The 13,178-nt window shown below is 44.3% G+C and overlaps 1 protein-coding gene across 1 annotated transcript in view; it reads left to right on the forward strand.

The window, feature by feature from the left end:
* LOC127650088 (microtubule-actin cross-linking factor 1-like) overlaps positions 1–13,178 on the forward strand; it is a 118,189-nt gene that overhangs the window by 80,063 nt on the left and 24,948 nt on the right. Inside the window, exons 59-76 of the mRNA XM_052135290.1 lie at positions 53–259; positions 501–728; positions 967–1,185; positions 1,735–1,938; positions 4,024–4,249; positions 4,401–4,627; positions 5,135–5,257; positions 5,357–5,458; positions 5,545–5,646; positions 5,744–5,917; positions 9,755–9,910; positions 9,994–10,191; positions 10,493–10,621; positions 11,032–11,214; positions 11,330–11,485; positions 12,452–12,658; positions 12,739–12,858; positions 12,986–13,155. Coding sequence (XP_051991250.1) covers positions 53–259; positions 501–728; positions 967–1,185; positions 1,735–1,938; positions 4,024–4,249; positions 4,401–4,627; positions 5,135–5,257; positions 5,357–5,458; positions 5,545–5,646; positions 5,744–5,917; positions 9,755–9,910; positions 9,994–10,191; positions 10,493–10,621; positions 11,032–11,214; positions 11,330–11,485; positions 12,452–12,658; positions 12,739–12,858; positions 12,986–13,155 — 3,131 coding nt within the window. The remainder of the gene's footprint in view (positions 1–52; positions 260–500; positions 729–966; positions 1,186–1,734; positions 1,939–4,023; positions 4,250–4,400; positions 4,628–5,134; positions 5,258–5,356; positions 5,459–5,544; positions 5,647–5,743; positions 5,918–9,754; positions 9,911–9,993; positions 10,192–10,492; positions 10,622–11,031; positions 11,215–11,329; positions 11,486–12,451; positions 12,659–12,738; positions 12,859–12,985; positions 13,156–13,178) is intronic.

The following is a 13,178-nucleotide window of genomic DNA, read 5'->3' on the forward strand; positions in this document are numbered from 1 at the left end:
TTTGTAGAATTTAATAGTTTGTTTGATAGATGTATTTTTATGTATGCCTCAGGAACTGAAATGTGTGTCTGCTGAGAAGCGGTTGGTTCTGGACACAGTCAATGAAGTGGGAAGTGCCTTACTGGATCTGGTGCCCTGGCGTGCACGAGAGGGCCTGGACCGCCTGGTCGCTGATGCCAATCAGCGTTACCGCCAAGCAGATGAGACCATCACACAGAGAGTGCAGTTAGTGCAGGCTGCCATCCAAAGGTCACAGCAGGTACTGCAACAAACACTGGCAAATTCAGGTTCATGTAATTTATAGAATATTCATAATTCGATTTTTTGGGTTTGTTATTGTATATATTTCATTTTATTTTGTTTATTAAGTTATACAATATAGGAATTTGAAATAAATAAAAATATTACATTTAGGGCATTGTGTAAATGTTGCTTGCTTAAGTATGTCAATATTTCCCACGTGCCTTTTGACTGTGTATTTATATTTGTTATTCGGGCAGTATGAGGAGGCAGTGGATGCAGAGTTGACCTGGGTCGGAGAGACGCAGAGGAAGTTGGCAGCTTTGGGGCCTCTTAGTCTGGAGCCCGATGTAACTGTGGCTCAGCTCCAGGTGCAGAGAGCCTTTAACATCGACATTATCCGTCACAAAGACACCGTTGACCAACTTCTTAAGACACAAGAGGACATCCTGGAGAGCTGCAGTGAGCAGCAGAGAGAGGCACTGAAGGTTAGAGACAAAATACAGAGGAAGGGTGGGGAGAAAAAGCCTTACAATTATTCTTCTGGTTAAATACACAAAAATGGTATTGTTGTAACTCTAGTGTTTTAAGGCAGTGATTTGAATTGTTGTGATTTAAATCTCTTGTTTAAATCCCTGTAAAGGCAACAGTGCTACATTGTTTAAGTTTCTGAAAAAGACTAATTTGGTTGTCCTTAAAAAATCTTTGTTACTCTTCCTCCTGAAGGTGAAGATGGACTCTTTAAGTGCTTGTTATGAAGCAGTAAACCAGAGTCATGCTGAGCGGTTTTCAGCTCTAGAGCAGGCTCAGGTACTGGTGGCCCGGTTCTGGGAGACTTATGAAGAACTTGAACCCTGGTTGGGCGAGACAGAGACACTGATTTCCCAGCTACCCCCTCCCGCCATTGACACAGAGGCACTCAGGCAACAGCAAGACCAAATGAGGGTGAGTGAGCAACACACAGACACATAACTTGAGTCTTTGAGGATTTGCCTGGAAGCACTCTGTTGTGTGTTGGTAAACAATCACTGTTCTTCATATGACCCATAGCCCTTTTGTTGGCTGCTGTAAATAATGGTATCATTTAAATTAAATGGTTGACAAACTGCAGTTTTCTTTCCTGTGTAGACACATTTCCTATTGAAACAGGACATTGGGGTGGGACATATCAAAGAGTTTGTCCCTTTTTTTAAATAATCAATAGCCTTTAGTTTACATCAATGCCATGAACACTATTTGCTACTTGCTATTGCTAATCAGAAGTGAATGCTTTTAGGCGAGGAATATTCTCATTTCAGAGAGCATTTTATTGGACACAAATTTGGAGTGCCAGAAATGTCATTTAAATTATTGTTCTTTTTCTCAGAAGAAATGTTTTTCTATAGAATATAAATGGAATCAATGCTAATAGACATGGACTAAAAGCCACATTATATTATCTCACGTATTGACATGACATGACATGATAATATTCATATTTGGCTTCTTTTCTAGCTTCTGAGGGAGTTCATTGCTGAGCACAAGCCACACATAGACAAGTTGCTAAAGATCGGCCCACAGCTGGCAGAGCTGAGTGCCCACGAAGGGTCGACATTGAGACAGCGGTATAATGATGCAGAAAGACGTTACATCACTATCAAAGAAGAGGTCAAAAGTCGAGCTACAGCACTGGATGAAGCCGTGTCACAGTCCACACAGGTATTTGCTCCAATTTGTTAGCAAGCTTTGGACTGCTGCCCTTGTGGTTATTGAATTACAGCACACATGCTTCCTTTTTAAATGGCACAATAATAACAAATGTATCATTGTCATGTTTTATAGTGTTAACCTTTCAGTTTCGTTAAGGCGTTTGTTTAAAGTCAACATGAAATCAAAACTGACCCTAATGAGTTTCTTAATACACATTCCTGGTCTTATTGTGCACCATAAGTGCACATTATTCCAAAGAAAACTGAGCCAGCAACCCCATCCATTCAACCACGTCATATAGTATAGACCACATTTCATGATCCAGTCAATTCATGATTGATAAATTCAGGCCCCAGTAAGGATGGGCAATATGCAAGAAATATGTTCACAATATTTTGATACAAATTCTTTGCAATATCCGATTACATCGTCAACCCCTCTGCCCCCACTGCCGAAGGGGGTATGTAATATTATTGATTTTGCTTTCAAAACTAAATTAATTTATTGAAACATGAAAAAGTTAATCCAGAGATATTTCTATATTCCAATTGCACTTCATTTACATGAAAAAGCTAATAAAATTAAGCGATCCAAAATTTTTTACTTAACCACCTCTCATTTGCTGTCACGCAATTATCCATCTACAACAACAGGTGGAAAATTACTTATATAAATAAAGGTCTAAAGAAAATTATAAATGTAATGTAGCGTTTCTTGTCACGTGTCCCTCCGAGATGTCTTGCAGGACGCCCATCACAGTGACGGACCTGCAGGTGCTAATTTTAAATCCTGGGCTACTATTTAATATTTTTAGCAACTTCCCAGCTCCATGGTTTTGTCATTTCCCGATATTGTTCAACATTGCCTGTCAAAGAAAGTCTATGTCGGCATCGGGATATTCATCAGAAATCCTAGATATCCTGTTACATTGTCAAATATCTCAGTCCTAGATGTAACACATTCCAAAGTAAAATGTATTGTGAAAGCTGTTTCATGTTGACTTAAATTTTTTTGTATTTAACAAAATAGAATATGCTCTATCCACCAATTAAGTAGCAGATCACATCACTCTTAGAAAGGACTTCACTGACATCAGACATCAACTGCAGTTTGGCTGAATGTTATTGTTATTTATGCTTCCTGCTGCCTGTTGCATGCTATTGAATTAACTCATTGTACTGTTTCTCCACCCCCATCCCTTCAAAATCTACTACACTGTGACTCCTCCTGTTTTTGCATTTACCCTCCTGTCTCTCCTGACCATCATCTGTCCATCATCCACCTTCCTTCCCGCATTCCCACTCACTTGTTGCAACTCTTCCTTTACTCATTCCCTCCACCCCTCCCTTCCATGTCCATTTGGTCCATCCATCCATTCGTCACTCACTCTGTGTGGATGTGCTGTGTGTGTGTCCATCCTGCCATCATCGATGCTCTCTGCAACACCCTCAGCTGGTAGAGGTAAGAATACCACTGATAACTCCTGTACCCTCTGTATTGGATTGAGAATCAGGATTTATATAGGAATACTCAGAAGTTCTTCAATCAGGAATATTCCATAGAACCAATACATGTATAGTCAAACCTAACAGAAAAACAAGACAACAACATTCTTTCATTACTATTATTGTGTTCTTTTATATAGAACATGTTTCAGATGTGTTCATGCAAAATGAAGGTGTCATTCTATTGTGGTGTATTCTGTAGATCATCATTTTCCCAATCCAGGTCCTGGAGAACCCCAACACTATACATTTTGCACATCTCTTGTATCTAACACATTTGAGTCAACTCGGAATCAAATCAAATCAAATCAGATCATTAGTAGAGACTCAATGACCTGAATTGGGTATTTAAAATATGGGGGACATACAAAATGTGGAGTTTTGTAGGTAGGACCAGGACCAGAATTGGGAAGCACTGCTGTAGACCCTTGCCCTTGAAGTATTCCTTAGGGAGCACCGACTTCCTCTGTCATTTAGCATGTGTCTGGGATAAATCTCTCCTCATCAATCCTCAATATGCCTGATCCTTCTCCAATTTCTGCCATGCTCTATGTGATTTGACCATGTCCTTCAATCTCTCTCCTTTCAGTTCCATGATAAGATGGACCCTCTGTTGGAAACTCTGGAGGGGGCGGTCCAGCGGTTGCGGCAGCCGCCTCCAGTGGCCGCTGAGGTGGACAAGATCCGGGAGCAGCTGGCAGAGCACCGGGCTACCGGACTAGAGCTGGACAAACTCCTGCCATCTTTCAGCGCCCTGTGTGCCCGCGGAGAAGAGCTCATCAGTCGCGCCGCACACGACGATCCTGCTGCCCAGGGTAAAAATTTTTTAATTGAATTTAAACTGCAATTAAAACTGTAAATTTTGTTTATGACATTTTAAGCTATAAGCTCATGTTGAACCTTGAAGCAGAAGGATCAGTTTGCTTCATAAATGCTTTGATAAATTTGTGTTGTTACTTTCCTTAGCGGTGCGTTCCCGACTCTTGCGGCTGCGCTCTCTATGGGATGAGATCAGGCAGAGGGCTGAGGAAAGAGAAGGGAAGCTTCAGGATGTTCTGGACCTCGCCGGAAAGTTCTGGGCTGACATGGCCGCTCTGCTAAGCACTCTCCGTGACTCTCAGGACATTGTGAAAGAGCTGGAGGATCCTGGGGTGGATCCCTCACTCATCAAACAACAAATAGAGGCAGCAGAGGTCAGTCCAACTAGGGAGTCACTGGCAAGATGTGTTGTCTTTTTCCAAGTCCTTCCAGTTTAAAAAAAACACTCCAGCACTGAAAAGTTGTTCAAGTTTTTTTGAAGTTTGTCATTTCTGTTCCACTAGCGTCACCAAACACAAAAAAAATTATTGTTGTCGAACAGATTTCCTAAACACACCCTGTGTTTTCCGTTTGCAGGCCACAAGGATAGTCACACTCCAAACTTATGTCATTATTTTAGCAAATGTTGCCATGCAAGGCTGGTTGGGATTCGTAAAAAAACACAATAATGTTTTAATGTCACCATAGAGCCACAGTTTTTACACTTTTTGGGGAAATCAACATACAAATGGCTTGCTTATAGTCATCTGTGCATATTAAGCTGATATTAACAATTTAACCAATATACACTTCAGCTTTAAAGAAAATAGAACTAAATAATGTTGGACGAGTGCCAAGACAAAGGTCAGGGAGTAGTCATGATGTTCTCCTCTCACATACAGGCCATTAAGGCAGAGACAGATGGACTGAGGGAAGAACTGGAGATTGTACGCACACTGGGAGCTGATCTCATCTTTGCCTGTGGAGAGACAGAGAAACCAGAGGTCAAGAAAACCATCGATGAGGTAAGAATGACAAAATCATGAGGGGAATGCCCTATTTCACTCAGTTTTAACAAGATATTACCATGTGTTATTAATTTGTGGTGGTTCTCTGTTGCTCAGATGAATACTGCCTGGGAAGGCTTGAACCGCACATGGAGAGAGAGAATGGAGAGACTGGAAGAGGCAATGAGTGCTTCTGTTCAGTACCAGGATGCTCTTCAGGTCTCTATCACTACTAAAAATTCCAACTCCAACCTGATTTGTCAAGCCAACTGTATGTTCACTATCCCTCCTTTTTGTCTTCTCAGGGCATGTTTGACTACCTGGACAATGCTGTCATCAAACTGTGTGACATGCCAGCTGTGGCGACGGACCTTAGCACCGTCAAACAACAGATTGAGGAGCTAAAGGTGTGAATCTGTCTTCATCTACTCTCATCACTGGACTCATATTGAGAAAAAGATGGATTTTGGTTTGACCCATTTTCTTTTGACATGACATTAACAGCAATACAAAGTAGAGGTGTACCAGCAGCAGATTGACATGGAGAAGCTCTGCCACCAAGGAGAGCTGCTGCTCAGGAAGGTGACTGATCAAACAGACAGAGACATGATACAGGAGCCTCTCATTGAGCTGCGCCACCTTTGGGACAACCTGGTGGACAAGATTACACTCAGACAGGTGAGGAAAGAGTGAATATTTTTCAATCATTATATCAGTCATTTCTACTTTTGACAATATATTCACTAAAAATGACCTCATGTGCAACTATAAGGTGGTTTAGATCAAGAAGGTTGCATATGAGTGTTGCATATATAAGTATTGCATATGAAACCTGGCCTATAATAACGTGTGCATAACATATACACATATTAGTTCAAATAATTCAAATAAAATAATAAACAAATATATTGATGTTCAGAGTCATATACTTGCATTACATTTGAATTTTCCATCCATCCATCCATCTTCAACCGCTTATCCGAAGTCGGGTCGCGGGGGCAGCTGTTCCAGCAGGGGGCCCCAAACTTCCCTATCCCGAGCCACATTAACCAGCTCTGACTGGGCTGACCCGATGCGTTCCCAGGCCAGTGTGGAGATGTAATCTCTCCACCTAGTCCTGGGTCTTCCCGAGGCCTCCTCCCAGCTGGACGTGCCTGAAACACCTCCCTAGGGAGGCGGCCAGGGGCATCCTTACCAGATGCCCAAAACCACCTCAACTGACTCCTTTCAACGCCAAAGGAGCAGCGGCTCTACTCCGAGCTCCTCACGGATGACTGAGCTCCTCACCCTATCTCTAAGGGAGAAGCCCGCCACCCTTCTGAGGAAGCCCATTTCGGCCGCTTGTACTCGCGACCTAGTTCTTTCGGTCATGACCCAACCTTCATGACCATAGGTGAGGGTAGGAAGAAAAATTGACCGGTAGATCGAGAGCTTTGCCTTTCGGCTCAGCTCTCTTTTCGTGACAACGGTGCGATAGAGCGAGTGCAATACCGCCCCCGCTGCCCCGATTCTCCGGCCAACCTCCCGCTCCATTGTCCCCTCACTCGTGAACAAGATCCCGAGGTACTTGAACTCCTTCACTTGGGGCAAAACCTCATTCCCTACCTGGAGTACGCACTCCATCGGTTTCTTGCTGAGAACCATGGCCTCAGATTTAGAGGTGCTAATCCTCATCCCAGCTGCTTCACACTCGACTGCAAAGCGATCCAGTGAGAGCTGAAGGTCACGGACCGACGATGACATGAAGACAACATCATCTGCAAAAAGCAGCGATGAGATCCCCAGCCCACCGAACCGCACACCTTCCCCACCCCGACTACGCCTCGATATCCTGTCCATGAATATCACAAACAGGATTGGTGACAAAGCGCAGCCTTGGCGGAGACCAACCCCCACATGGAATGAACTCGACTTTGTGCCGAGGACCCGGACACAGCCCTCGCTTTGGACGTGCAGGGATTGGATCAGCCCTAAGAAGGGACCCCCCACCCCGTACTCCCGCAGCACCTCCCACAGTCTCTCCGGGGGACCCGGTCATACGCCTTCTCCAGATCCACAAAACACATGTAGACCGGATGGGCATACTCCCAGGCCCCCTCCAGGATCCTTGCGAGAGTAAAGATCTGGTCCGTCGTTCCACGGCCAGGACCGAAAACCGCATTGTTCCTCTTCAATCTGAGGTTCGACAATTGGCCGAACCCTCCTCTCCAGCACCTTGGAGTAAACTTTACCAGGGAGGCTGAGAAGTGTGATACCCCTGTAGTTGGCACACACTCTCTGATCCCCCTTTTGAAGAGGGAACCACCACCCCGTTCTGCCACTCCTTAGGCACTGTCCCAGATTTCCACGCCAATGTTGAAGAGGCGTGTCATCCATGACACCCCCTCCACATCCAGAGCTTTCAGCATTTCTGGTCGGATCTCATCAATCCCGGGGCTTTGCCACTGCGGAGTTGTTTGACTACCTCAGTGACCTCCCCCAGGGAAATAGAATCTGATCCCCCATCATCCTCCGGCTCTGCCTCTACCATAGAGGGCGTGTTGGGATTTAGGAGTTCTTCAAATTGTTCCTTCCACCGCCCAATAACCTCCTCGGTTGAGGTCAACAGCGTCCCATCTTTGCTGTATACAGCTTGAATGGTTCCCCGTTTCCCCCTCCTAAGGTGGCGGACGGTTTTCCAGAAGCACTTTAGTGCGGACCGAAAGTCCTTCTCCATGGCTTCTCCAAACTTTTCCCACACCCACTGCTTTGCCTCCCTCACGGCCGAGGCCGCAGCCCTTCGGGCCTGTCGGTACCTTGCAACTGCCTCCGGAGACCTCCGGGACAACAAATTCCGGAAGGCCTCTTTCTTCAGTCGGACGGCTTCCCTGACCACCAGTGTCCACCACGGTGTTCGAGGGTTACCACCCCTGCGGCACCTAAAACCTTGAGGCCGCAGCTCTCCACCGCGGCTCGGCAATGGAAGCTTTGAACATTGCCCACTCGGTTCAATGTCCCCAACCTCCGCAGGGATGCCTGAAAAGCTCCGCCGGAGATGTGAGTTGAAGATCTCGCGGATAGAGACCTCCTCCAAACGTTCCCAGTTCACCCGCACTACTCGCTTGGGCTTCCCAGGTCTGTCCAGAGTCTTTCCCCACCCCCTGACCCAACTCACCACCAGATGGTGATCGGTTGACAGCTCTGCCCCTCTCTTTACCCAAGTGTCCAAAACATATGGCCTCAGATCCGACGACACGATTACAAAATCGATCATCGACCTTCGGCCTAGGGTGCTCTGGTACCACGTACACTTATGAGCATCCTTATGTTCGAACATGGTGTTTGTTATAGATAATCCATGACTAGCACAGAAATCCAATAACAAACATCCACTTGAGTTCAGATCAGGGAGGCCTCTCCGGGAACCAGCACCTTATCGTGGTGGAGAGGTTTGTGTGCCCTTATGATCCTGAGGGTTGTGTTGTCTGGAGCCATGTGCTTCTGGTAGGGTCTCCCAAGGCAAAGTGGTCTCAGGTGAGGGGCCAGACTAAGAATGGTTCAAAATGACTCATGGATTAAACGGCAAGAGGAGGAGTTACCCTGCCCGGAGGAAGCCCGGGGCCCCTGTCTGGAGCCAGGCCCAGATGGAGGGCTCGTCGGCGAGCGCCTGGTGGCCGGGCTTGTCACGGAGCCCGGCCGGGCACAGGCCGAAGAAGCAACGTGGAACCCCCCTCTACATCCCTTGGGCCCACCACCCATTGGAGGAACCGCAGGAGTCGGGTGCGCTGCCATATGGGCGGCAGTGAAGGCCGTGGGCCTCGACGGACCAGACCCGGGCAGCAAAGGCTTGCTCTGGGGACGTGGAATGTCACCTCACTGGGGGGGAAGGAGCCGGAACTAGTGAGGGAGGTGGAGCGTTACCAGTTGGATCTGGTGGGGCTTACATCGACGCACAGTTTTGGCTCTGGATCCGTACTCCTGGATAGGGGATGGACTCTATTCTTCTCTGGAGTTTCCCAGGGTGTGAGGCGACGGGCGGGTGTGGGGATACTCACGAGTCCCCAGCTGAGCGCCATTACGTTGGAGTTTACCCCGGTGGATGAGAGGGTCACCTCCCTACGCCTACGGGTTGTGGGGGGGAAAACTCTGACTGTTGTCTGTGCATATGCACCGAACAGCAGTTCAGAGTATTCAGCCTTCTTGGAGACCCTGAATGGAGTCCTGAATAGGGCCCCAGTAGGGGACTCCATAGTGATGCTGGGTGACTTCAACGCACACGTGGGAAATGACAGGGACACCTGGAAAGGCGTGATCATTTGAATTTTGCTTAATATAAATGGAAACATAAACTTTAGCTTCTTGATTTTAGCTTTGGTTGAAGTATAATAATGTATTTTTGTTTAAGTGGTATTTTCATTTTATCACTATAATTGGATTAGATTGTAGTACTTCACAAAAAGCATGAAATGGTATTTCTATTTATCCTGTCTTAATTCCATCTCTCTCTCTCTCTCTCTCTCTCTCTCTCTCTCTCAGCACAAGCTAGAGGGTGCTCTGCTGGCTTTAGGTCAGTTCCAGCATGCTCTCTCAGAGCTACTGTCTTGGCTCAGCCACACTCACGCCACACTGGACACACAGCGCCCCATCAGCTCTGACCCTAAGGCCATTGAAATCGAGCTGGCTAAGCATCACGTATGTACATAGGGCTTCATTTACATGTGCTCTAAATGTTTTATTTCTTTAGGCAAATCCCCTTGATTAGGCTCTCTATGTAGGTTTTAAGAAACGATGTGCTGTCCCATCGGGCCACTGTTGAGACTGTGAACAGTGCCGGCTCTGAGCTGCTGGAGTCCAGTCCTGGAGACGAGATCAACCTCCTGAGAGACCAGCTGGATGAACTGAACCGCAGCTGGAAGAATCTTCTGCTCAAGACTGATGAGAGGCAGAAACTGCTGGAAGCGGCTCTGCAACAGGTGCTGAACATGTGAATAGAAGGGTTGTCTATTGATTATAGTAATAATGTGCCTGTAGTTAACACATTAACCTTTAATGCAAAGTAAACTAAATGATATGCCTTGATATGTGTATTTTTTTAAGCTTGGAAATTTGTGTTGATGACACAATTGCAAAAATTTATGCAACAGTGCTCTTTACTGGTGTCACTCAAGAAACTTCAAAATCTATATTTCTCAAATGGGCTACCCAGAGTGTTTCTCTTTAATATTGTCAGATCAATTATCTCATTGTGTTTACCCTGTATGGTTTCTGTGTCAGGCGGAGGGTTTCCATGGAGAGCTGGAGGAGTTTCTGCAGTGGCTCAGACGCACAGAGAGTCAACTGTCTGCTGCCAAACCCACAGGTGGCCTGCCTGAGACTGCCAGAGAGCAACTGCAGCAACACATGGTACATTAACATAGTTCACCTGCAGGCTGCCCATCAGATAGCAGACCATTTCTAAATAAACAACATATTATTGCAATTTTAAATCATTTGAAGTTGTCTTGACTTTAAATGTTTCTGTTCATTTAATTTGAAGAGTTTAATTATGTATCTTGCAGAATTGCTTATTTATATTTATTACTATATGTTATTGTTATTATTATTATATTTATTATATTTTTGTTACTTTTAAAAGTTATTCTTAGTAGAAATAAACTAAGAGAAATAATAGATTACAATAGATGATGAAAGTATATGATAAACACTACATTTGCACTGTATTTGATGAATAAATTGACTAGAGCATATCAATGCACTTGAAAAAGTGTCATTACTTATTTTTTTTTACTTAACTTGCTCTATTTTGCATGAAGGAACTCCAGTCTCAGTTGACCCAGAGAGCTGAGCAGTACCATCGGCTACTGGACCATGGAGAGTCCATGCTGCTGGCCAGAGGAGGGGAGGACACTGGACCAGGAACCACACAGACACAACAGAATCTGGCTCTACTACAGAACAAATGGGCAGGTCTCAATGCCAAGATGGATGACAGAAGGGTGAGTTTGTTTTTTTAACCCAATATGTGGAATTAAGTGCTAATTAATTATCAAAGCTTTATGAAGCATCTTGATTTGTCTCCCATTCTAAAGCATTCTGTCTCTCTCTCCAAAGGGTAAACTGGAGGAAGCTGTCTCACTGGCAACAGGGTTCCAGACCTCCCTGCAGGACACTATGAACTGGCTGACTCAGGCAGAACAGACAATCAACATGGCTCAACCACCCAGTCTCATTCTCGACACTGTGCTCTTCCAGATAGATGAGCACAAGGTCAGGGAGAAAATTTTGTATATTTAAAAGATTTTGCTGATTTTTTTTTATTTTATATATATAAACTACCGGTCAAATGTTTAAATACACCAATACATTTTTGTTTTTGAAAGAAATTGATGTTTCTGTTTGCTAATGATGCATTAAATTGATCAAGACAAGACAATTACAGTATAATTTTACAAACAACTATTTCTATTTAATCATGTGCTGTAAGAATCCTTTTCTTAGGGCTGCTCAGCGATGCAAATGTTTGACTTGTATTGTTTATTGTGACTACAAGTTTAGGAGCTGTAAGTGGTCTGTTTACCAAACTAGAAACCTTATCCTCTTGTTGTTGTGCATCTGGGCCATCCACTTCCCTCCCTGTCCTGGTTAGATCCAGTTTGATTTCTTCTTTTAAAGTAGTACTGCATGGAGATTCCGTTCAGTAAAAAGAAATTCTCTCTGACATTTTTTAAACCAAAATTTAACATGGATGTGACATGTAAGAGATGCAAGTGTACTCAATTCTTCTGCAACTGGAAAACTGTATTGTGATGTCCACACTTCATTAAGAAGTAATACCGTTTTCAACTGTTCTAATAATAAGAAAGGTTTCTTGAGTACCATATTAGCACATTAGAATTTTAGTACATTAGAATGATTTAAGAATGAGGTGAAAGTTATGAATGCTGAAAATGGGGCTTTGCCAACATGAGTAAAAATTACATTTTAAAATAAATACAAATAAATAAAAACTGGTATCAATAATTTACAACATTACTAATGTTCTTTGATTAATTTAATACATCCTTGGGGAACAGAAGCATCAAATAATTTAAAGAATAAATGTTGTGGTGTTTAAAAATTTTGACCAAACTGATTAAAGCTGTCGTTTAGATAAATCACCTTGAAAATCTGGATCATATTACATTTTATGTATCTTGGTTCCTTGACACTGTGCTTCATCCCTGTATATTTCAGGTGTTTGTGAATGAGGTGAACACTCACAGAGAGCAGGTTCTGGCTCTGGAGAAGGCCGGCTCTCAACTGAGGTTTGCCAGTCTCAAACAGGACGTGGTTCTCATCAAGAACTTGCTGCTCAGTGTACAGGCCCGCTGGGACAAACTGGTGCAGAGGTCACTGGACAGAGGACGCCACCTGGATGAGGCCCGCAAGAGAGCTAAACAGGTATCATTTTGATAACTCTCTTCATTGCTTTATTCATATCTCTCTTTGTCTTTAATGTTTTTCATTCATCTGTTCTCTAGTTTCATGAGGCCTGGAGGAAGCTGATAGACTGGCTGGAGGAGGCAGAGAGCAGGCTGGACTCTGAACTGGAAATCTCCAACGAACCTGACAAGATTAAAATCCATCTTGCCAAACATAAGGTACACCATGCTTGCATCAATGTGCTTTTGTGTTCTTTGGGTTTTTATTTAAGTAGGCCATGCAATTATGCTGAAAAGTTTTATACTTCTCTCTTATGCCCTCTATCTTTTATTCACTGTACTGCAGGAGTTCCAGAAGGCTCTTGGATCCAAGCAGCCAGTGTATGACACTACAGTGCGTTCTGGGAAAGCCATGAGAGACAAGGCCACACTATCAGCTGACACACAAAAACTGGACAACTTGTTGGGTGAGGTCCGTGACAAATGGGACACCGTGTGTGGAAAGAGTGTGGAGAGGTAAAAACATTATTTATTCATTT

This window comes from Xyrauchen texanus, chromosome 10 (assembly GCF_025860055.1).
Source record: "Xyrauchen texanus isolate HMW12.3.18 chromosome 10, RBS_HiC_50CHRs, whole genome shotgun sequence".
In the NCBI taxonomy this organism is placed as follows: Eukaryota; Metazoa; Chordata; class Actinopteri; order Cypriniformes; family Catostomidae; genus Xyrauchen; species Xyrauchen texanus.